General features: G+C 40.1%; 1 protein-coding gene across 1 annotated transcript; it reads right to left on the bottom strand.

Annotated features, from left to right (window-relative positions):
• Window positions 1–513: 513 nt before the first annotated feature.
• Window positions 514–1,638, bottom strand: LOC133785346 (uncharacterized). Its single transcript, XM_062224595.1, has 3 exons — window positions 1,551–1,638; window positions 1,208–1,442; window positions 514–892 (listed from the first exon to the last, which is right to left on the bottom strand). The coding sequence occupies exons 1-3, from the start codon at window positions 1,636–1,638 to the stop codon at window positions 514–516; spliced, it is 702 nt and encodes a 233-aa protein (XP_062080579.1).
• Between the last annotated feature and the right edge of the window lie 24,316 nt (window positions 1,639–25,954).

Genomic DNA, 25,954 nt, shown 5'->3' with positions numbered 1-25,954 from the left:
CGTCTCCACTCTGATGGTCACCAACCTTTAGGGATGCGTTCGTTACCAAGCACTAATGGTGCAGACATGGCGCGTGGCTAAAATGGCAGTCTGATGGGTGGCTGAACTGGTCCTTACCGTGGGTTGTTGCAGAGAGAAAAGCAAGGAAATAAAAGAAAAAGAAGAAGAAGAAAGAAGAAGGGCTAGGGAGGGAGAAGAAAAAGGAAAAAAATCTGAATATAAAAAAAAAAAAAAAAGTGGGTCCCACCACTTATATATATAATTTAATTTTTTTTCTTTTTGACTTTTCAACCTTAAAAGTCCTTAGGCTTTACATTCCTCCCTCCTTAAAGAAATTTCATCCCGAAATTTTCAAAGTACAACCTCAAGTTGAAAATTAAACAAATAAGGATACTTCTCATACATCTCCGACTCTAACTCCCAAGTAGCCTCGTCTTCTTTATGATTCCGCCATAAGACCTTGACTACTAGAATTTCTCTGTTCCTTAGCACCTTTAACTCTCTCACTAGAATTCAGATAGATTGTTCTTCATATGACACGTTCTCTTGAAAAGGGATAGCCTCATACTCAATGATGTGCGATGGATCTGGAGTATACTTCATCAACATCGACTCATGGAACACATTGTGAACATAACCCAACCGCGCTGGTAAGTTCAATCGATAAGCGACCTTCCCAACCCTCTCGATAACCTCGAAAGGTACAATATACCTCGGGGCTAGCTTACCCTTCACTCGAATTCTCATCACACCATGCATGGAAGTAACTTTCAAGAAGACATAGTCACCAACTTCAAACTCAACTTCTCGTCGGTGGAGATCGGCATAACTCTTCTGACGACTTTGAACAACCTTAAGTCTCTCTTGTATGTCTTTGATCTTCTCAGTGGTACTAGCGATAATTTGAGGTCCAATTGTGACATGCTAATCTGGTTTTTCCCAACACAAAGGTGATCTGCATGGTCTCTCATATAAGGCCTCATAAGGAGCCATGCCTATACTGGCCTGGTGGCTATTATTATAAGTGAATTCCACCAATGATAAGTGTTCTCCCTAGCTACCCCCAAAAATCCAAAATATAAGAATGAAGCATGTCCCCCAAAGTTTGGATAGTCCTCTCAGACTGTCCATCTGTCTAAGGGTGGTGGTGCTCAAGTTAAGTTCAATTCCTAAAGCTTTTTTTTTTTTTTGCTATGCTCGCCAAAACCTTGATGTAATTCGAGGATCTCTATCAAAAACAATGCTGGGAGGCAACCCATGCAGTTGAAGTATATTACCCACATAAAGTTGAGCTAGTCTAGAAACCTTATAATCCTTCCTAATTGGAATGAAATGAGCAGATTTGGTCAAACGATCGACAATCTCCTGAACAATGTCATGCTTTGATGGTGTTAATGGTAATCTTGTCACAATGTCCATCATGATCTTATCCCACTTCCATTCTGGTATAGGTAAATGTTGAAACAACCTTGAAGGTCTCTGGTGCTCAGCTTTAACCTACTAGCAAACCATACACTTAGCTACAAAGTTAGCCACACCTCTCTTCATACCTTCCCACCAGTATTGACTTTTCAAGTCTTGGTACATCTTTGTGTTTCCAGGATGTACAACAAATTTAGACCTATGAGCCTCGATCATAACAGACTCTAAGATCAAGGGTATTTGCAACGACCAATATTTCCTTAGGGTATAAGAATCCTTCAAAATTTACTGTCCATACATCTTACTGCTCATCGTTTCGGATTGATTCCAGATAAGTCTCAATTTCTCATCTTTCCACTGACATTGCTTAACTTGCTGAAGTAGCACTGGTGTAACCACTACGTTTGAAACACAAAAAATCTCTTTTTCTTCATAGTACTCTAATTCACAATCACCCACCATGATTGTTCTTTTCCAATCCTCAAGAGCCAAACAAGCTAAAGTGCCATGAGGTTTTCTACTTAATGCATCAGTGACCACATTTGTTTTTCCAAGATGATATTGCAAAGTGAAATCATAATCTTCCATGTACTCGACCCATCTTCTTTGCCTCAAATTCAAGTCTATTTGAGTAAAGAGATACTTTAAACTCTTATGATCATAATATAATTCAATCTTTGCCCCATATAAGTAACATCTCAAAATTTTCAAGGCAAAAATCACTGCTGCAAGTTCCAAGTCTTGTGTAGGGTAGTTCTTCTCATGTGGCTTCAATTGGCATGAAGCATAGGAAACAACCTTGACAATTTGCTTGAGAACTCCTCCTAAACCAGTACCAGAAGCATCAGTGAATACCACATATGGTTCATCACTATTAGGCATACTGAGAACAGTCACCATAGTCAATCTTTGCTTAAGTTCTCTGAAAGCTTCTTCGCAACTATCATCCCACACGAACTTTGAATCCCTTCTTGTTAGCTTTGTCAAAGGCCTAGAAATTTGAGAAAAATTCTCCACAAAGCGACGATAGTAACTTGCTAACCCAAGAAACTTCGAACCCTAGTAACACTTTTTGGTCTTTCCCACTACAAGATAGAATTTATCTTTGTAGGATTCATAGTAATGCCTTCTTGAGATATTACATGCCCTAAGATTTTGACCTTGGTCATCCAAAAATCACATTTCTCTTTATTAGCATATAATTGATTGTCTCTCAAAGTTTGCAACACAATTGTTAAATGTTCTGCATGGTCCTTAGGTGTCTTGGAATACACCCAAATGTCATCAATAAAAACAACCACAAACTTATCCAATTATGATCTAAAGATTCTATTCATAAGGTCCATAAATACTGCATGTGCATTCATCAATCCAAATGGCATCACTAAAAACTCAAGTGTCCATAACGTGTTCTGAAAGCAGTTTTAGGAATATCCTCTTCCTTAATCCTCAATTAATGATAGCCTAACCTCAAATCAATCTTGGAAAAATACTTTGAATCTCTGAGCCAATCAAACAACTCATCTATCCTTGGCAAATGATACTTGTTCTTATTTGTCATCTAATTCAATTTTTGATAATCTACGCACAGTCACAAGGATCCATCAACTTTCTTGGCAAACAAAAATGGAGCTCCCCATGGGGAAGTACTGTTCCTGATGTACATTTATCCATTAGTTCACCCAATTTATTTTTCAAGTTAGCCAACTCTGCAAGTGCCATGCGATAAGGTGCAATAGAAACTGATTGAGTCTTGGAAATCAAATCAATATAAAACTCGATCTCTCTCTCAGGTGGTAGTCCTGGAAAATCCTCAGGAAACACATTTGGAAAGACACTAACCACTAATATTAGAGGAAACTTGTCTAGAGACCTAGAATTATCCTCAATTGTACACATACTTCCATAATACTCTAAGTTTCTTTCCCCACCTACACTGCATTCATGTTGGCTCGACATACAATGAAATTTCCACTTGGAGTTAAAAGAGTGGCCCTTTTACGTGAACAATCAACAAGGATTTGGTACTTAGACAACCAATACATGCTAAGAATCACATCAAATTGTCCCATAGGTAACACCATCTGGTTTCCTAATAACTTATGCCCTTCAAATACAATACAAACCGATTTACAGATGGTAGATACTTCACCGTGCCCTCCCATAGGTACACTCAACTACAACGCAGGACTAAAAGTTTCCCAACTCAAACCCAACATGGTAGAAAACATTAATGATATACAAGAATGTGATGCACCAGTATCAAATTATACATGAGCCTAAGAGTGTGAGATAAGCACCATACCATGCACAACTCCTTGGCATGTTCCTCCTTGCACATCACCACCACCAAGAGCATAGGCTTGACCAAAGGCTTTTCCTTATTCTTTGTCAGATTTCTTTTTCCAACTGTTTTCCTTATAATTAACTTTAGTTCACAAGGCTAACATCACACACTCGTTCATTTCTGTAAAGGTTAATGGTTTCATCAAGTGTTGTAGTCCTCAATCGAGTCATGAACTTTTCAATCAAAAGAGACTGATCAACAATACCAACATAAACATAGAAGGTCAACTCTACAAACTCTATGTAGAATTCATTCACTCACATCCATCATCATCTAGTCATTTTGTGATCTCATCAACCTATCATTGATCTCAAGCAATCAAATGATCCAATCAAGTCCTCCTATGAGATGGGTTAAAATTTTGTTCTTTGAAAACCCTTCTCAAAATTTCCTCAATTCATCTCATTAGTTCCTCTCATTCTACTAAGGCTTCCTACCAATCCGATGCGCTCCTTCCAACTTGGACGCGTTAAAATTAACATGATACTCTTCAGGTGTTCCCATAATGTTTAAACTCTTCTTTATCTACCTCGACCATCTTTCAGCCACCATTAGACTCAGGCATTTGAATCCAGTGGAAGATCTGGAAGGGATGGCTCAGTCGGGCAGTTGGATCCATCTGTTGGGTAGGAATGCCTCTTAAAGCCTCAAGAATGGCGTTCATAGGGAATGCAACTGGCGAAGAGAGAACCCCAGCCTTAGGGACATCAACAACAAGCCTTCTCCTTGTTTTCATTCCTTTTGGAGTCCTTTTCTTAGGTCAATAAATGAAAAGCTAACTAGTTAGTGAGGAATGGATGCTATCTATATACATACGCCTTTATAGATCAAAATACTTTATTTTAAAATAAATTTAATCTATTTGGTGACACACTCCACAGTATTTAAACCCGGTGCTCTGATAAAATTTTTCCATCACGACTCGAGCCCTAGGCTGTGGCAGATTTGTAATATCCATAACTTGGATGGTCAAAGGTCAAGCTTTGACCCTTGTTGGAAAATAGTCTTTGAAAAAATCCTTCAGTTTATATTAAATAATACTATAATTATAAGTCAAAATAATAGAATAACACCTATAATTATATATAAAAATATTAGTGATAAAAGCATGATCATTTATCATTATACATAGAATAATAATATTCCCACAGTTATGTAGTCACCAAATAGTTAAATTTAATAAGTCATAAACACCCAAAATAATACTTAGCATCCACCATTCCTCATTCCTAACAATTACATAGCTAATTCAAATATATTGATCATTAGTTCCAAATCAAATACATATATAATGTTCAAAAGACAAGACAATGGCACTAAATAGAACTAGGCTAAACACATTGGCTCCATCAATAATTCACCTTATCCATATTCGCGTCATTAGGCTCCTGGAATGGGAGAGATATAGGGGTGAGCTTATTAAGCCTAGTAGGAAAGCAACTAATAACATATGACCCAAAAGTTTAATACAACCCCGGCATGGTTAGCTTGGAAAACAAAACATACATCTTCATGTATAAACCAAAATAGAGAGAAACCACAAATAATCATAAGAGAATAGCTACAAGTACACTTCTTGTATACAAATGCTAGGTCTTTACATCTACAGGTGTGGGGACACCTGATCTACTTATGATGACACAGAGACTAGGTCGTGAAACAACAACATGCATAAATCATGATCACTATGGCTCTCATCGGTATAACCAAATGCAGGTAAACATGAAAACAAAGAAACATATTCTCTTTATATTTTAGAAAATTGGGCAGCAAAACAACTACATTTGAATAAAACCAAAAAATCACAACCTACATAAATAAGTGAACAAAAATATATTTGGTACTCAATACCCTTAGAACATGATAGAAAACATGCACATTAAGTTTTCAATTTTTCAAACATTTTATAAACATCAAAATTGGAATATGTTTAATACAATTCAATACAAGTAAAATAAGTCTAATAGTCAAGTTGAGTCCCTACCTCCTTAGAATTTTCAATCCAAGCACAAAAGCGACCCTCCTAAGCTTAACGATGATCCTAGAGTGATTTAGTCCAATTTTAATATTCATATAATATGACCCATATTATACTTAGTCCGATTTCGTACGTGCACCAAATGAGAAAATTATTATCATCATTGCATTCCTTATTCAAAATCGTGTCCAACAACATATAATATGACCATATTTAAAATTTCAAGTTCTGCAACCTTACCCAAGCAGTGCACAGTAATGGTTGGTGGCGCCAGTGAGTGGTGTATCAGAAATATCGATGAATATATGCATGGAATATATCAAAATGACCCCTCGATGAGTACATCACAATTATACAACTCCTTAGCTCAAAGAACGGTCGGTATCACCGGAAAACGCTCCCAAAGGGGCGGAGATACCCAAAATCTTGCCAAAGAATAATGGAAAATTTATTAGAATGACTTACTGGGTGACGTTCCTCTCTTCATGCTGGTTCCAATAGTACTGACCATTCGCTGAGTAGTGGCCGGAGCTAGCTAGAAAACACGTTCAAAATTTCACGGCGAAACTTCGAAGTTTTCTTCTAGGCGCGTGTCCACTCTGATGGACACCAAACTTTAGGGATGAGTTCGTTGCCAACCAGTAATGGTGCAGACATGGCGCATGGCTAAAATGGTGGTCTGATGGGTGGCTGAACTAGTCCTTGCCGTGGGTTGTTGCAGAGAGCAAAACAAGGAAATAAAAGAAAAATAAGAAGAAGAAGAAGAAGAAGAAATAAAAGAAGAAGAAGAAGAAGAAGGGTCGGGGAGGGAAAAGAAAAAGGAAAAAAAAAATCTGAATATAAAAAAAATAAGTGGGTCCCACCACTTATATTTAATTTTTTTCTTTTTGACTTTTCAACTTGAAAAGTCCTCAGGTTTTACAAAATTCATCAAGAGCCAGCATAAATGATTATATGATAGAAATGTTTTTTTTGTGTTCTTCATTGATGAAATATATATATATATATATTTACACATGTTTGTATAATCTCTCTAATAAGATTTTTCTATAGAAAAAGAGTTATCTCGAAAGCAAACATCTATTCATTCTACAATATCTTCTAAAAATAATCATTTAACCGATTCTAAGAATGAAAAATTAAGTTATTTTCTCAAATATTGTAACACACGAAAATAATAAATACTTTAACATAGCAATTAATTTGCCTAAGTAATTATGTGCTAACAATCATCTTATAACAAAGTTTGACATAGACATTATATAGCTCTAGAAAAATTCTTCTTAATAAATATAGTGAAAATTAATTCAAAAATAATATTTTGCATGAAAAAATATGTAACTATTTCTAAAAAAATCGACCATTAAATAAGACAAAACTTAAAGAACACACGAATATGCTCGCTAGTTGTAATGACCTAATTTTTAAACTAATTAACTCACTAGGCCCCACGAAGAGTATATTCTAGTTAATAAATATTGTTAAAAACAACTTATGAAAGTCCAAAGTTAGAAACTAAACTCATTTAATTAAAATATTTCAAAGATCTTTATAAAGTTGTAATATCTGTTGATATCATTATTTTCATTGAGTTTTATTTATTATCATTTTCTATTATTTTATTGTATAATTAGAACAATACTAATTGTGGGGTATTTTTCTAATTATAGAGATGTTTTGTTATTTTTGTTGTTTTGTTTCTTTTTGTGTGATGGCCGAATATGGTATTGTTTAGAGGGTGGCTTGTGAATAGCAAGAAAACGAAATGGAATGTTTTCCATTATTAGAAATAATATATGTATTTGGACATAATTTTAGAGGAATTTCTTAATTGAATTTATAGAATATTCCAATAATATTTTATAGGATTTCATTTGGATGGGTTTAATGATAAACTAGGAAATAAAAAGAATGAGGATAAGATGGGTATGTAACGTGTGGCGTTTGGAAGAGAATGGAAAGAAGGGGGGGAAATATTTTCATTTTTAGAAGATTTTCCCATTTTATTTTTATAAAATAAGAATAATGAAAATAAAAGAAATAGACTTTCTCTAGAATTTTTGAAAGGTTTGAGTTGGAAAAATTACAAAATAATTATGAAATAAATAGGGATGGAAGAGAGGGGAGGTGGTGTGTAGATGGAGAGAGAAGGGAAAAGGGAAAAAATTATATTTTTAGGAAAACTAATTTCGGGAAACCATTAAAAGGAGGAGTTAAAGGAAATTTCTTTTTCCTTGTCTTACACCCCCACACCTATATAAAGAGTTGAGCAAGAGTTTGGAGCCTCTTTAGGGCTCACGGCATAGAGAGAGAAAGAGAGTGAGAGAGAGGTTGGCGAGAAGAAGAAGAAGAAGAAGAAGGAGGAGGAGGAGGGAGCGAAGATTTAGGGGTTTGAATACAGCAAAAATTATAGATAAACTTAGGCTATTCGACATTATAAGGCAAGGTAAGTTTTGTGAATTTATAGCTTTTGATGGATTAAGTTATTTCTATGTAAATATCTAACTAAGGTTGAATATGGTGGTTGTTGGAAGGGCTTAGAGCTCATCAAGGAAGGCGATACACTTAAGGTTTCAGCTACATCACAAAGAGGTAAGTGAAGAATCTTGACTCATTATTTGAAAATAATTGGGAAATGAGAACTAGGGTTCAGTCAATGTCAAAGCTAGCTTTTGGATTTTTTTTTCTAATACCCTAAGTAATTTTATCGATGATAGAATCATGTTAAGTTGATAGATCATGATTAGAATAAAAAAAAGTGGGAATCTATTAGGGGTATTCTGCCTAGGAAAGAATAATTCCCTAGATGTGTGGATGTCCCATGCGAGGTAACTTGGAGTTCAAGTAAGAGTATGATAGTGTTTATGGAGACCTAAGTTTGTAGTTTTATGCATTTGTATTTGTTTTCTAATGTTAATGAGTTATGTGAATTAAAGTAAATATTATGACTTTAATTTTAGGAATTTATTGAGAAGCAGTCCCGCTCTGTTATTTGCTAGGACTCGAGGTAAGAAAGTTAGCTAGTTTTCTATGTGAAGTTATGTGCGTTTATTATGTTTATGATAATGATTACAGGTACAAGTATTTTGGTTAGATGAGTTATCTGTTGAGATTGGTTAAATATAATAATTAAGTTGTTTGCGTAATGTGGTGCAAAACATCTAATGATTTCACTTAAGTTGAAGTGAAATTATGAGTTTTTATAGTAGGCATCTATAATTTACTTTTATAGGTCTAAAGTGATACAACGAGGTATCTAAACATACCCAAAATTTTTGGGAGCATTTGGAGGTGTTTAAGGTCACTTTTGAGAAGTTACACTTGCTTATATGGCGTTGCATCACCTCCTAGTAGGCGATGTATTACCTAAAGTAATAAGTACGTGACGAGGCACTACAGGCGATGTTTCACCTGCAAGGAGGCAACGCATCGCCTAACGTGTCTGTACGATTACGTGGGTTTTGGTCCAAATGATGTGTTCAAAGCTCTAATCTTATTGGCTAAACTTAATGATGGTGCCTACACTATAAATAATGCTTATTAGAGTTGTAAAGCCTTGATCACACATTACAACTCTCTCTCTCTCTCTCTCTCTCTCTAGCTCTCAAAGAACATTTATTTTCTCCAAGAAATTCATCAAACCCTTTCTCCAAGAAACTCATCAAGTGTTGCTTGACTTCAATCCCACTTCTCATTCTACATTGGTGAAGCTTCAAGCAACTAAGGGATGACTTGGAATAGAGAATTTGGGCAGTAATATACTTATTGTGGCAAGCCTTGGCTAAAACGAAGGTTGTATCTCTCTATACCCTAACTATGTAATAATGTTATTTTACTGTGATTTACTTCTTTAAATGTGTTTATTGTTATTATTGATGATTAAATGTTCCTAAATTCATCTTATAATCATTTAATCACTTGTTCTTTGATTTTCAAGATTTTCATTCATACTTTGAATATGGTTATTTGATTATTAAGATTTACATTCGTACTTTGAATATGGTTCTTTAATTATCAAGATTTGCATTCATACTATGCATGTGATTCTTGATTAGTCTCTAGGGTTTATATTGTTGATTTTATTCTCATTGTTCATTGTTGATTTAGAAAGTGTAAGTCATAAATTCCCAACAATCAAAATCTATATTTCTAATTGCTTTCTTTTTGTGTTTACCAAAATAAACAATGAGAGAAATTTTTTCATCTTCTACATCCTTCAAATCTTTATTTCAAGAATTTTTTTGTATTAAACACATAACCATGGGAGACCAAAGAAAATTCTACTTGGATATGCTCTACATGAATGTGATTATTGATTCAAAGTCTTCATTAACAAATGATGAGAATAATCTATGGGATTGCACACTTAAGGCAAATGGTATCATCAAAATCCTTATTTCTAAATGTGTAGATTTCAAGAATCTAAATAAAATGGGTTTGCTTCCATATTTTTGTGAGTTTATTGTTTATATTTTAAGAGTACAATGGTAAAAGTTAATGAAAAAATCAAGGGCTATTTTTATAACTATTTTCTTTGTAAAATTATTGATCATCATGTGAGATATGGTAATTGTAAAATAAACCAAAATAAGATTATGATTAAGATAATTGATGTTGAGAACATTGCACTCCAAAATGAATTTAATTTGGTCATTTTATTTGATGATGAAATCTTTGTGACCTTAATTAAATTTAATGCAATCAATGAGGAATGCATTGTAACCCTATGTGGATGCCAAAAAACCACAAGGAAAAATATATGATCTCGTGTTGAAATAAGTAAGGGTTTGTGAACATGAAAGAATTGACCCAACAAGCAACATGTGGACGCCGAAAAATTCCCACTCTTAAAGGACCTTCATTAAATATCCCCCAAGGCATCAGATAAGCATAGGAAACAAAAGAGCACAATCTAGCACCAAGCGCAACGCGCGCGAGGTCACCAGACACCGTACTCCAAGTATCATGCTCCGTGGACAAGCCAACTCGCATCAAGGAAAAGTATAACCAAAGAAGGTGGCCCCTCGCAGGGGTTGTGGCCTCGCGTCAAAGAGGCGTCTTGCACCAAAGAAGAACCTTGCGCCAGGAGGATGCCTCGCTGCCTCGCGCAAGGAGGGCGCTTCATTGTCTCATGCCAGAAGAGTGCCTCACGCCAAGAGGGCACCTCATGCCATGGAGGGTGCCTCGCGAGGCCCACGTCTCATGCAGTCGTGACCCTATGTTGCAAGTACTCCCGTGCATCTACGCCACCTCACGAAACCAAGAAGTGTCAGTCTCACTATGCGAGACCCTCACTAGGCCTCCCCTCGCGACGGCCATCTCGCGAGGTCCAGGAACACCTCCCGTCTCATGAGGACAAGGCAGATAGTTGTCTCGTGAAGCCTAGGCACACAACCATCTCGCAGGCTTAGATGCACTCCCATATAGGGAAACCTAGGAGCATTGCCTTCCCGTGAGATCTGTGCCTCACATGCAACCATGTCCTCATGAGACCATGCAAGACCCTTCACGTCTTGCCCATGTGGATGAGATAATGGAAAAACCCTCACGTCTCGCCCATGTAGGCCACCTCGGAAGGACCCCTTTAGAAACATACTTCGTTGACGAGGCCATGCCTTACTCTCTAAGGAGGCCAAAAGTATGTACAAGGTAACTTCGATCAGGTATGTGCAAGGTGTAAGCTTGGATATGGAGTACGTTAGGTCAGGTACCTACGAAACAGAGGAGGTCAGAGGCGTGACCATGACATTTGTATTAGTTAAGTAGTGGTGGTACGAATTAGTACAAAGAGTGGTGCATTACATGCACACCTCTGACATGTACCAGGGCCGACCACCACAACCCTTTGTACCATAACCCCCTGCTCCACTACCTCAGCAATGTACCCATGTACTATTTTGTCTCCAGGAACCACCATGTATCAGGAGCCATTAGAGCTACCCTATAAATAGATCCTCACCCCTCAGGCTAAGGGGTTGGAAAATTCATTGGATACTGAGACTATTAAGCAATATATGAGTTTTTATTCCATTGTGGTTCTGCACTTGTCTTCTTCAAGTTCTTTCTATTTTCTTTCTACATAGTCTTTACAATATCCTTTGAGTTTTCCAATCCTATATCGTAGACGAGTTCTCACCGTCAATAGTTTGGCGACGTCTGTGGGAAGAACAACTAACAAACAGGAGTTCCTCCATTAATTTCAGTAAGAAAACCAAGAAGTGAAGGTTCACCTATACGGAACCCAGCTAAGGGCGTCCATGAGGGTTCCTCCCCCACCGACAAATGGAGGTACGACGGATCTGCCAAGAGATAATGGCGAAGAGGAAGAAGTATCATCTCCTGCCATTCATCCTACACCAAACCCTATAGCACATGCCACCACTCCAATGAAGGGCTATACAAATCACCCTCTGCCACGACCACCGCTGTCCACAAGTCTGAACCATCAAGACCTAGGTCCCTCCAAACAGAGACATGTTAAAAGCCCACAAGTACACTCAGTGAGTTCAAGTTCCCAGTCTCGTCGTTACGAAGGTGAAATATGTGACCTGCACTTCAAAAACCAAAGGTTACAGGCCACCGCAAAGAACATGGAAGAGGTACTCAATGGCCTGTTATACGAAAACTCTAATGCTCCCCTCCCTAAGCAGAAAGAGAGGGAACATGTACAAGGAGAAACCACCATACTCGTGGATGGTGAAAAAACACATTTCTCTACTAGTCGTACCCCTCGTCTAGGACGTAAGGAAGATTCTACACCAGCGACGCAACCTAGCGCGTACCCCACCTATGGGAGGTGCAAACCAAAGACAGCCTTGAAAAGAACCTCACTCAACTGAGGGATAAACTTAACCAGAGAAGGTCTGAGGTAAAAACCACATCCCATGTAGCTCCCCTGATGAACACAATCAAAGAAAGGGTTCACCCTAAGAACCCATGAGACCCCTTAAACAAAAAGATAAGAGAATTTGACACCAAAATGCAAAGCCTTCGAAGCAAGATTATCAGTTCATCTAGGGGGCACAGAGATGACGAAGATTTCGACCATGAGTCTCCCTTTGCAAGGGAGATCCAGGTTGAACAACTCCACCAATTTCAAAGGGCATCACATTTTTCCGTATGAGGGCACTATGGATCTAAAGTATCCCTTAGACGCCTTCAACGACATGATGAAGTTAAGAGGGGTCAACAACAGGGCAAGGTGCCACTGCCTCATCATTACACTAATAGGAGTTGCATACAAGTGGTTCAAGAGGTTAAGGCCAGGAACAATCAAGTCAGGGCAGCAGTTCTCTAGCGAATTTCTTCAGTAGCACCACGCAATCTGTGATTATGCTATGCAATGTCGAGCACGAGTATTGCTAATATAAAACAAGGCGAGAGTGAAAGCCTAAAGAGTTATATCCATAGATTCAATATGGAAGAAACTAAGCTGGGAAGTATGACTAAAGTGAAGCTCAAGTTGGCAATCACAGCCGGGGTTCGTGCAAAAAGAAAGTTATGGGATAACATGCTCAAGACGAAGGTTACAAATTTAGACGACTTCTTTGAAAGAGCCCAAAAGTATATATGTGTGGAAGAGGAATGTAACGCCCTACTTCCTTAGAGTCATTACTAGGTGAGTTTAAAAACGTGCTTTTAACTCGCTAATCGAGGTTTTTAGGTCAAACAGTGTAATTAAGCCGTAAACAAAGGAAAAACATTAGAGATAGTAATCTTTCATAGTAAATCATAAAAGTTTTACACTTGGGATCCAAAAATACAGTTTAGAAATATTTTCAATATAAAAACTGTATTAAGTCGGCTTAACGACAAAATCTAAATTCATCACAAACATCTCCCAAAATTCTCTGGCTGTGGCTGCCAGGCTGGCCAAACATGTACACGCCGCCTCACGCTTGCCGTACTCATGGTTGGTTGATCTTCTCTTTACCCTTACCTGCACCACAGAGCATCAGTGAGCCGAAGCCAAGCATGAAAACCCACAAACAGATAACATATGCAACACATATAACAAGCATATAAGCAGGCCACCAATGGCTAAACACATACGGCTTAGCCGTCTTAGGCGTTTACCAAGCCCTGGGTTCGCGGACCACGCCGTGAGGATATCCCAGGTAGCCTTCTAGGGACTCGCCCTGGCAACTTGCACTCCACGTGCTCAACGCTGCCCTTAGCCTTGCACTCAACGTGCCCAACGCCGTTCCTGGCCCTTCGCCGTTCTCGGTCTACACCGTTCCAGGTTATAGCCGTCCATTCACATCATAAGAAACATAGCATAACAAGAAAGTATAGAATTCTAGCATATTAAATTAAAGGGCTACGCCCCACAGTTCTAACATATTGGGCTCGGCCCTGCATACCAATTCCATTCACACACATTGGGCTCAGCCCTACACACAAGCTCTATGGGAACAAGGGTTTTCTTACCTGAGTTCCGAGCTTTCTGAGCACCGATGCCTCGAGCACAGTCCTCTAACGTGAGCCTCACCGAAACCCTAGTCACAACACATTAACAACATCCATCCATCAAATTCTAATCCAATAAATAACTTTGAGCCATAACCCTAACCTCCGGGTCCTTGAATTCTACCAATCCGAGTGATAAAATCCACCCCGAGCCTTACCCCTTGAGTTCCCAAACCTAAAATACCCTAAAAACTCAAACTGGCACTAAGGGCCGCGACCCCTCCCACAAGAGTCACGGCTAGCCTCGAAACAGAGGCTAGCACCTCATTGACCCCCACATGGGCCGCAGCACACCCACCAGGCACCGCGGTGTACATGAGCTTCTCAGCCTCATATGGCCGCGTGCGCACACAGGCCGCGGCACACCCCTCCTAGGGCCGCGACTCTCACCTCTGAACCCAGAATTCCTCATCAGTTTTCTATCTTTTCTTCAAGCCAATCCTCACCAAAACCAGACTAACAATCCTAGATAATTAACACCATCATTCCAGCTCAACAGCAGCACTAAAACCCCATTGAATCCTACTCCAGAACTCAACTAAGGCACCCAAAAGTAGACCAAACTTGACCAACATGCAATCCTCAAAACCAGCAGAAATTCAAGACCAAATCTTAATAATTAGAACTTACCTCTTACTGAATTAAGCTTCTGAACTAGTTCCCCCTATGCCTCAATCTTCAAGCTTCAAGTTCCTAGAGTATCCCAGCTGAAATCCCTTTAATTCCTAGCCAATTCCTTTGAGTTCCCTTTGAGTTTTGCGTTAGAGAGTGAAAGAGAGAGAGATGCAAGAGCTATCTTCAGTTCAAGGAAAATATGGGTCGGTTTCCTCAAGTTTCTAAACAATTCTCCCTTTTTGTTTTATTTGACTTAAGTCTGAAGGGTTACCTCAAGGCTCGGGGTACCAAAACGTCCCCGAGGGCAAAATGGTAAATTTCCCAAATATTCCTGCCTAGACATTCTATCCTCAAATATATCTCCAAATATTTATTTTCATGTCGCGATAACCCCATAACTCATCTAATACCCAAATTACCCCTCGACTCGCCCCGAGTCCGAATCTCTACCCCGTTGTGACACTCTGGCTAACCACTCCCCAGGACTGTCTCGGATCGTGCTGTACAGACATATCACATATATACAACATTTATCTCATTTATCACACTTATGCCCCTAATATCCAGACGGGGCCCACATGCATATCTAACTCAATTAAACATGCATCATAATCATATATTCACATAAATCCACATATAAGCATATTAAATCACTTATTGTCCTCCAGGCACACTAATCAAGGCCCTAAGCCTGATTAGCAAATTCGGGTTGTTACAACTATCCCCTCCTTACAGAAATTTCGTCCTCAAAATTACCTGAACAACTTGGGGTACCGCTCCCTCATCTCTGACTCAAGTTCCCACGTCGCCTCCTCAACCTTGCTGTTTCTCCACAGCACTTTCACCAAGGCGATGGTCTTTTTCCTCAAGACCTTATCTTTTCGGTTAAGAATTTGAACTAGCTTCTCCTCATAGGATAAATCCTGATCAAGTTCCAAATTGTCAAAACTTAAAACATGCGTTGAATCTGACATATACTTCCGGAGCATGGATACATGGAATACATCATGAACCCTTGATAAAACTGGAGGCATCGCTAATCTGTAAGCTACCTCTCCAACTCGTTCTAGAATCTCGAAGGGGCCAACATACCTGGGGCCCAGCTTACCCTGAACACCAAATCGTTTCACACCCCTCATGGGTGAAACCCTAAGGAACACATGATCACCAACCTGAAACTCCACGCTCCTGCGTCTCAGGTCTGAGTAACTTTTCTGTCGACTCTGGGAGGCGAGCATACGCGCTCTAATTTTCTCAACTGCCTCGTTGGTCCTCTGAACCATCTCTAGACCCAAATACTTCCTCTCACCTGTCTCATCCCAATGAATAGGTGATCTACACTTCCTTCCATAAAGCATCTCGTACGGAGCCACACCAATGGTCGCCTGATAACTATTGTTGTACGAGAATTCGATCAAAGGGAGATACTTAATCTACGATCCCCCAAAGTCAAGCACACAGGCTCGCAGCAGATCCTCCAATATCTGAATCGTCCTCTCAGACTGCCCATCCGTCTGAGGATGATAAGCGGTACTAAACCGTAACTGCGTCCCCATAGCCTTCTGCAGACTCTCCCAGAACTTAGAGCCCCATGAAGTCGAACAATCTCCTTCACATACAATTCCGCGTACTGCTCCACAGTATAAGTTGTCTTAACAGGCAAAAAGTGGGCGGACTTGGTATACCTATCCACAATCACCCACACTGAGTCATGCTGTCCCACAGTTCTCGGTAAACCAACTACAAAATCCATAGTAACATCTTCCCACTTCCACTCTGGGATCCCCAAAGGCTGCAATAACCCCGCTGGCCTCTGGTGCTTAGCTTTAACCTGCTGACAAGTTAAGCACTTAGCCACATAATCCACCATATCCCTCTTCATGCCCGACCACCAATACAGAGTTCTCAAGTCCTGGTACATCTTCGTTGTACCCGGGTGCAAGGAATAGGGAGTGGTATGCGATTCATCCAAGATTTCTCGCCGGATATCAGAATCCATCGGAACACAGATCTAGCCCTTATACTTCAGTAATCCCATCTCTGAGATGGAGAAGTCCTTTGTCGCTCCGACTAAGGAATTCTCCCTATGGCCTCGCAACTGAGAATCCTTCCCCTGTGCTTCCTTGATTCTCTCAAGGAGTGTAGACTAAAGAGTGATGTTGGCCAACTGACCAACCACCAACTCTATACCTGCTCTGGTCATCTCCTCAGCTAACTTATCAGATATCTGCCTCGAGCTAAACAACTACCCTGAACCCTTTTTACTCAATGCATCAGCCACTACATTAGCCTTCTTAGGATGGTAAAGGATATCACAATCATAATCCTTAACCAACTCCAGCCACCGCCTCTGGCGCATATTCAAGTCCTTATGGGTAAAGAAATACTTTAGGCTCTTATGGTCGGTGTATATCTCGCACTTCTCACCATAAAGATAATGCCTCCAAATCTTAAGTGCAAACACCACTGCTGCCAACTCCAAGTCATGCGTAGGATATCTCTGCTCATATTCCTTCAATTGTCTCGATGCATAGGCGATCACCTTGCCAACTTGCACCAATACGCACCCAAACCCTGCCTGGATGCATCACAGTAGACCACAAACTTTTCATTCTCTGTCGGCAAGCTAAGTACTGGCGCAGTAATCAATCGTCACTTCAGTTCCTTAAAACTGTTCTCACATCTGTCCGTCCAGACATACCTGGTCTTCTTCGTTGTCAACTCTGTCAATGGCGTAGTTATTCTGGAGAACCCCTCAACAAATCGCTGATAATACCCAGCTAGACCCAAGAAACTTATCACTTAAAGAACATTGCTCGGTCTAGGCCAATCTCTGACCGCCTCTATCTTACTTGGGTCAACCAGAATCCCCTCCTTACTAACGATATGGCCCAGAAATGTAACTTGTGGCAACCAAAACTCACACTTACTAAACTTAGCATATAACTTATGCTCCCTCAACCGCTGTAATACCAACTGCAGATGTTTCTCGTGCTCCATCTCTGACCGAGAGTACACTAAGATGTCGTCAATGAATACGATCACAAACTTGTCCAGATAATCCTTCAAAACCCTATTAATCATGTCCATAAAAGCTGCTGGGGCATTGGTTAATCCAAAGGACATAACCAGGAATTCATAGTGTCCATACCTCATTCGGAAAGCGGTCTTTGGTATGTCCTCCTCTTTAATCCTTAACTGATGGTAACCCGATCAGAGATCTATCTTGGAAAACACTGTTCTTCCCTGTAGCTGATCAAACAAATCATCGATCCTAGGCAGTGGATACTTGTTCTTAATGGTTAACTTATTCAGCTCCCTGTAATCAATACACATCCTAAGGGACCCATCCTTCTTCTTAACGAACAACACTGGAGCACCCCATGGCGAGAAACTCGATCTGATGAACCCCAAATTAAGTAACTCCTGCAACTAAATCTTCAACTCCTTTAATTCCGCCAGAGCCATTCTATAAGGTGTCCTAGATACTGGCTCCACTCCTGGTACCAACTCTATAACAAAGTCAATCTCCCTCTGAGGCGGCAACCCTGGGAAATCAGCTGGAAACAAATCCAGAAACTCACACACCACCCTTGTCTCATCCGGTCCAACCGGCATCACCCTAGAAGTATCCACAACGCTTGCCAAGAATCCTATGCAACCTTCCTGCATCAGGTCCCTAGCCCTTAGGGCTGAAATCATTGGTACACGCGGTCCACTAACTGACCCCACAAACACAAGGGGTACCTCCCCTTCTGGTTCAAAAGTCACCATTCTGCGCCTGCAGTCAATCGTTGCCCCATACTTGGATAGCCAATCCATTCCCAAGATCATGTCAAAATCATCCATCTCTAGCTCAATCAAATCAACAAACAATTCCCTACCATCTACCTCCACTGGCAATGCCCTAATCCACTTCCTAGAGACTACCAATTCTCTTGTTGGCAACAAAGTCTGAAATCCCCTAGCATACACACCACTAGGTCTACAAAGCTGATCTATCACCCTAGCAGATACAAATGAATGGGTAGCCCCTAAATCAAACAATGCAGTATACAAAGAACCAGCACTAGAGATCTGACCTGTCACCACTGAGGGGCTAGCCTCCGCCTCAGTCTGTATCAAAGTGTATACCCTGGCAAGAGCAAGACTGCCACTCTGCTTCTGCTCCTCCTACTTAACTTAAGGGCAATCCCTCTTCAGATGGCTGGCACTCCCACAAACAAAGCAGGCCCTGATCCTGCACTCACCCTGGTGTCGACGCCTGCACCGTGGACACATAGGAAAACTCCTCCAATTATCACTGCCACCCTGGCGGCCAGTAGAAGCACCTCGCACTCTCATATCAGAACTAGGAGGAGTAAATGAATCTGGAACCCTTCTTTTCTGCTCACTGGGGCCACTGCCCCGACTAGACCCAACAAAAGGAGGCACCGCCCTCCTGGAAACTCGCCTAACAGCGCTGTCCTTCCATATCTGATCCTCAGCCCTCTCTGCAGTAAGGGCCTTATCCACCGCTTGGCCATAAGTAGTAGTCGCTGGATCCAAGGTGATATTCACATCGCGGGCGATCATGACATTCAACCCCCGCACGAACCTATCCCTCCTGGCCGCATCCGTCGGCACTAGATCTGGCGCAAACTTCGCCAATCTATCAAACTTTATTGCATACTCTGTTACTGTCGATCGATTTTGAGTCAGGTTGATAAACTCATCAACCTTCGCAGCTCGCACTGCCACACTGTAGTATTTCTCATTAAAGAAACTCTTAAATTCCTCCCATGTCATAACTGCAACATTCCTCCGCTGACTCACCACATCCCACCAGATGCAAGCATCATCCCTAAGCATATAGCTCGCACAAGCAACCCTTTCACTTCCTTCGACCCTCATAAAGTCTAAGATCAAGGAAATCATGTTCATCCACTGCTCTGCCAGTAGTGGGTTTGATCCACCCAAAAAGGTAGGAGGTTGTTGCTTCCTGAACCTCTCATACAAAGGTTCCCACTTATTCTCCAAAGCAGACTGAACTGGAACCGGCGCTGCAACCTGCTGCATTGGCAGCCCAGTAACTTGAGGCGGGGCCTGTTGCCTCACTGACGGAGCTCTTCCTCTGTTCTCTGCAGTCTAACCTCCATTTCGGCCAGTATCTGTTGCCAGTTCTATGGGGCATGTGGAGGGTCCTGACCCTGCCGCAGAGTCATCCTGTTGTCATCCTCGGCCCTACTGCCGCAGAGTCTAGCTGATTGCCGAGGCATCTCAAAAAATATGCCTGCAACCAATGACGCCGCTCATTAGGCATGATAACAACATCCAAAACCACCTCCCTGGCACATCAGCAATCCACACATAATAACTCATATAGCATATAACACACAACGGGCTGTGCCCTAGCATCATGCATATGTTAATTCATTCATCATGCTCTTTACAAAATAGGCAGGCAAACAGGGTATGCAAACACATTTTCAGACATATCAGCCAATCTTACCAACCAATCCTGAGTTAAGCCTATCACTGACTGCATGTGTACATGTTCGATCAATCTCCAGAACCAATAACCTGGCTCTGATACTAAGTTGTAACGCCCTACTTCCTTAGAGCCGTTACTAGGTGAGTTTAAAAACGTGCTTTTAACTCGCTAATCGAGGTTTTTAGGTCAAACAGTGTAATTAAGCCGTAAACAAAGGAAAAACATTAGAGATAGTAATCTTTCATAGTAAATCATAACAGTTTTACACTTGGCATCCCAAAATACAGTTTAGAAATATTTACAATATAAAAACTGTATTAAGTCGGCTAAACGAAAAAATCTAAATTCATCACAAACATCTCCCAAAATTCTCTGGCTGTGGCTGCCAGGCTGGCCAAACATGTACACGCTGCCTCACGCTTACTATACTCATGGTTGGTTGATCTTCTCTTTACCCTTACCTGCACCCCAGAGCATCTGTGAGCTGACGCCCAGCAAGAAAACCCACAAACAGATAACATATGCAACACATATAACAAGCATATAAACAGGCCACCAATGGCTAAACACATACGGCCTAGCCGTCCTAGGCGTTTACCAAGCCTTGGATTCGCAGACCATGCCGTGAGGATATCCCAAGTATCCTTTTAGGGACACGCCCTGGCAACTCGCCATCCATGTGCTCAATGCTGCCCTCGGCCCCTTGCCATTCTCGGCCTTGCACTCAATGTGCCCAATGCCGTTCTCGGTCTACACTGTTCCTGGCTCTAGCCGTCCATTCACATACATAAGACACATAGCATAACAAGCAAGTATAGAATTCTAGCATATTCAGTTAAAGGGCTAGGCCCTGCAGTTCTAACATATTGGGCTCGGCTCTGCATATCAATTCCATTCACACACATTGGGCTCAGCCCTGCACACAAGCTCTACAGGAACAAGGGTTTTCTTACCTGAGTTCCGAGCTTTCTGAGCACCGATGCCCCGAGCACAGTCCTCTAACATGAGCCTCGCCGAAACCCTAGTCACAACACATTAACAACGCCCATCCATCAAATTCTAATCCAATAAATAACTTCGAGCCATAACCCTAACCTCCGGGTCCTTGAATTCTACCAATCCGGGTGATAAAATCCACCCTGAGCCTTACCCCTTGAGTTCCCAAACCGAAAATACCCTAATAACTCAAACTGGCACTAAGGGCTGCAGCCCCACCCACAAGAGCCGCGGCTAGCCTCGAAATAGAGGCTAGCACCTCACTGACCCCTACACGGGCCGCGGCACGCATGAGCCTCTTGGCCTCCCATGGCCACGCGCGCACACGGGCCGCGCCGCACCCTTCCTAGGGCCGGGGCTCTCACCTTCGAACCCACAATTCCTCATCAGTTTTCTATCTTTTCTTCAAGCCAATCCTCACCAAAACCAGACTAACAATCCTAGATAATTAACACCATCATTCCAGCTCAACAACAACACTAAAACCCCATTGAATCCTACTCCAAAACTCAACTAAGGCACCCAAAAGTAGACAAAACTTGACCAACATGCAATCCTCAAAACCAGCAGAAATTCAAGACCAAATCTTAATAATTAGAACTTACCTCTTACTGAATTAAGCTTCTGAACCAGTTCCCCCTATGCCTCAATCTTCAAGCTTCAAGTTCCTAGAGTATCCCAGCTGAAATCCCTTTAATTCCTAGCCAATTCCTTTGAGTTCCCTTTGATTTTTGCGTTAGAGAGTGAAAGAGAGAGAGATGCAAGAGCTATCTTTAGTTCAAGGGAAATATGGGTCGGTTTCCTCAAGTTTCTAAACAATTCTCCCTTTTTGTTTTATTTGACTTAAGTCTAAAGGGTTACCTTAAGGCTCGAGGTACCAAAACATCCCCGAGGGCAAAATGGTAAATTTCCCAAATATTCTCGCCTAGACATTCTATCCTCAAATATATCTCCAAATATTTATTTTCATGTCGCGATAACCCCATAACTCATCTAATACCCAAATTACCCCTCGACTCGCCCCGAGTCCGAATCTCTACCCCGTTGTGACACTCTGGCTAACCACTCCCCAGGACTGTCTCGGATCGTGCTGTACAGACATATCACATATATACAACATTTATCTCATTTATCACACTTATGCCCCTAATATCCAGACGAGGCCCACATGCATATCTAACTCAATTAAACATGCATCATAATCATATATTCACATAAATCCACATATAAGCATATTAAATCACTTATTGTCCTCCAGGCACACTAATCAAGGCCCTAAGCCTGATTAGCAAATTCGGGTCGTTACAAGGGTCATAAGAACTTGCATGTTGAGGAAAGCGAACCTTACTCCAATCACCCTTTTACAAAATACTTCTGAAGGTTCCACGCAGAAGAGATTGTTGCGATAGATGAGTCGCTAATCAAGTTGAACATTGGAAGAGGTCTACAAGAAGGCTACAAGGAGAAGCTAGTGGGATTTGTGAAGGATAACCTCTAATAAGACTCGCTTTATCTGAGTCACTTAGGAACCAAAGAAGTCATCTCAATTGGCCCCCGTAAAGAGCTAAAGAGGTCGCCTAGCTGACTCCAGAGATGGTACTTATATGACGCAACTACTACCATTGTCAGCTAGAATTGTCAAAGCATATCGGAGAGAATAAAAAACAAAGTGCTTGGAAAGATAGATCCCATCAACCACTTAGGAGGTATTAGACTCGACCTCACCAAGTACCTAGCCATGTGCAAAATAGGTGCTTATTATTCTCTGTCTTTATGTTGATTCAAACAAGATCAATATTAATTTTAACCCATAGTTTTTCAAAATAAAAACTATATAGTTAAATAATTAATAAATTCTCAATTAATCAATTACTCATAATTATCGCATTATTATTTCCATGCCTTGGAAATTAATTCCTTTGGAATTTAGTCATTTCTCTTTACAAATCTTTCTTTCGACATCCTTACCATTGACATTGTAGGACAGAGGTGAACTGGGGACCATGAACCTATAATACGAAGGTCCAATAAACCAGATTATTAATTATAATCTTTAATTTAATGATCTTATTTATTAATTCCATGATTACTCCACAATAAATATGGAATTACACTCTAAGTATTTATAGAATTATATTTACATATTTTTCTCTAGTAGTCCATTGATATAATCAATATATGTAGTTTTGTCCTCCATTATTGGTTTGTTAATTTGAACTAGTCAAAATTACCGTTTAACCCTTCTAATTATCTCTTGATCCTTAAGTACCATTAATTAATTAGCGAACAATTAATCTATAATATAATTATAGATTTGAGCTCAATAACTATTAAGTTCCAAAATCAACCCTTAAGGGAAACAATATTCAATCCGTTAGGAAAGCATGGATTCTAATATTATAATTCATGTTCCCAGCCATCCATGATATTGAATCTCCAAAACAAAAGTCATTAGGCTCATTATTCTAAGAGACATTAACGAGTGAATCAAAAGATCCAATAATCATAAACAGGAGTTCATAAATACTCAAGATTTAGAATGATCTAGAAATGATCATCTATTATGATAAGAATTAAATATTTACGTCAAACGACAAGTTGATAAAGATAATTAATTCTCATCGATCCTGTCATATATAATCTCTATTATATACATCACATTTACTAAGTTGTCTATCCACATCAATAGTCTGAATCTAGATTACTTGCATCTCGTATGTTTAGCAAACCTTACTAGTAAACATTCATTGAAGATTGCTTAATTTAATATGTTACTGACTATTTTATTCATTATATATGATCTTAATTCTCTCGTACTAATATGTGATCATATTCTCATGAATGAATTGGGAATTTTATTGATATTATTATACAATTAATTCAAACAATAATTATAACATTCAAATATAATAAAATTGTAATTTTATTTAAAACCAATAAAATTTCTTTACATACCCTTAGGGCATTAATCCTAACAATCTCCCCCTTGCCCTCAAAGCAAGTGAGGCATCTACCTTAATGCACACGCGACCCATGAACGACTTTGCAGGAAGTGTCTTGGTTAACGGGTCAGCCAGGTTCTGTTCCGACACTATCTTCATAACACTCACATCACCTCAGTGTACAATCTCTCTTACCAGATGGAATTTCTTTTCTATATGCATCCCTCTCTTGTGGCTTCTAGGTTCTTTGGAATTAGATACTACCCCACTATTGACATAGTATAGGATTCGTGGCTTATCAATATTTGGAACAACTTCCAGATCAATGTAGAACTTCCTCAACCAAACCGCCTCCTTCACTGCTTCCCAGGCCGCTATGTATTCAGCTTCAATGGTTGAATCAACTATGCTGGATTTTTTAATGCTTATCTAGACAACAACTCATCCACCAAGAGTGAACACTGACCCAGATGTTGATTTTTGACTATTTTTGTCTCATTGGAAATCAGAATCAGTGTATCCAGCAGGGTTTAGCTCTCCCTTGAATATACCAGCATATAGTCTCTCATTCTCCTAAGATACGTGAGAATGTGATTTACTACAATCCAGTTTTCCAAACCATAATTTGATTGATAACGACTTACAAACCCAATTGTATAACATATGTCGGGCCTAGTACACAACATAGCATACATCAGACTCCCAACTTCTGAAGCATAGGGATAGTTTCTCAAATCCTCTTCCTCCTAAGGTGTCTTGGGACATTGTTCCTTGAAGAGAGTAATTCCATGTCTCGTCGGTAATTAACCTTTCTTGGAATTCTCCTGAGAGAATCTTTAAAGCACCTTATGTATATAATTAGCCTGAGAAAGTGCCAAGAGCTTTTTCTTCCTATCCCTTGGGATTTGGATTCCCAGAACATAGCTCGCCTCACCCAAATCTTTCATTTGGAACTTTTTAGCTGACCACTTATTTACGTTTGACATTGTCTCTACATTGTTCCCAATGAGCGAAATTTCATCAATGTAAAGAACTAAGACAACCACCACTTTTCCTTTGATGTAGTTATACACACATGCTTCGTCGACATTCTGTTCGAAGCCATATGTTTTAATTATTTAATCAAAAGTGATATTCCAAGATCTAGATGCTTGCTTTAATCAATAAATGGAATTCAGCAACTTGCACATGTTTTGATCTTCCCCATTCTTTATGAACCCTTTTGGTTGTACCATATAGATACTTTCATCAAGATAACCATTCAGAAATGCTGTCTTGACATCCATTTTCCATATCTCATAATCATTGGCAGTCGCTATGGATAAGAGGATACGAATGGATTTGAGCATGGCCACAAGAGAAAATGTTTCTTCATAATCAACACCTTCTCTCTTAGTGTAACCTTTGGCTACAAGCCTCGCTTTGAAAGTCTCTACTTTCCCATCTACATCATTTTCTTCTTGTATACCCACTTACACCCTATAGGTCTGACATCTTCAGGTGATCCACAAGTTCTCAGACAGAATTGGAATACATCGATTCCATTTCTTGGTTCATGGCTTCTTACCATTTCTCCTATTTAGGATCATCCCTTGCCTCTTTAAAGGTTAATGGATCGTCCTTGTCTATATCAAAAACAAGGACATGTGCCTCATGTTCGTAGCGAACATGTTTTCTCACAATCCTCCCACTACGACGTTGCATCAGGGTTT

Source organism: Humulus lupulus, chromosome 6 (assembly GCF_963169125.1).
Source record: "Humulus lupulus chromosome 6, drHumLupu1.1, whole genome shotgun sequence".
Classification (NCBI taxonomy): domain Eukaryota; kingdom Viridiplantae; phylum Streptophyta; class Magnoliopsida; order Rosales; family Cannabaceae; genus Humulus; species Humulus lupulus.
This window is presented reverse-complemented; position numbering and strand designations above follow the sequence as displayed.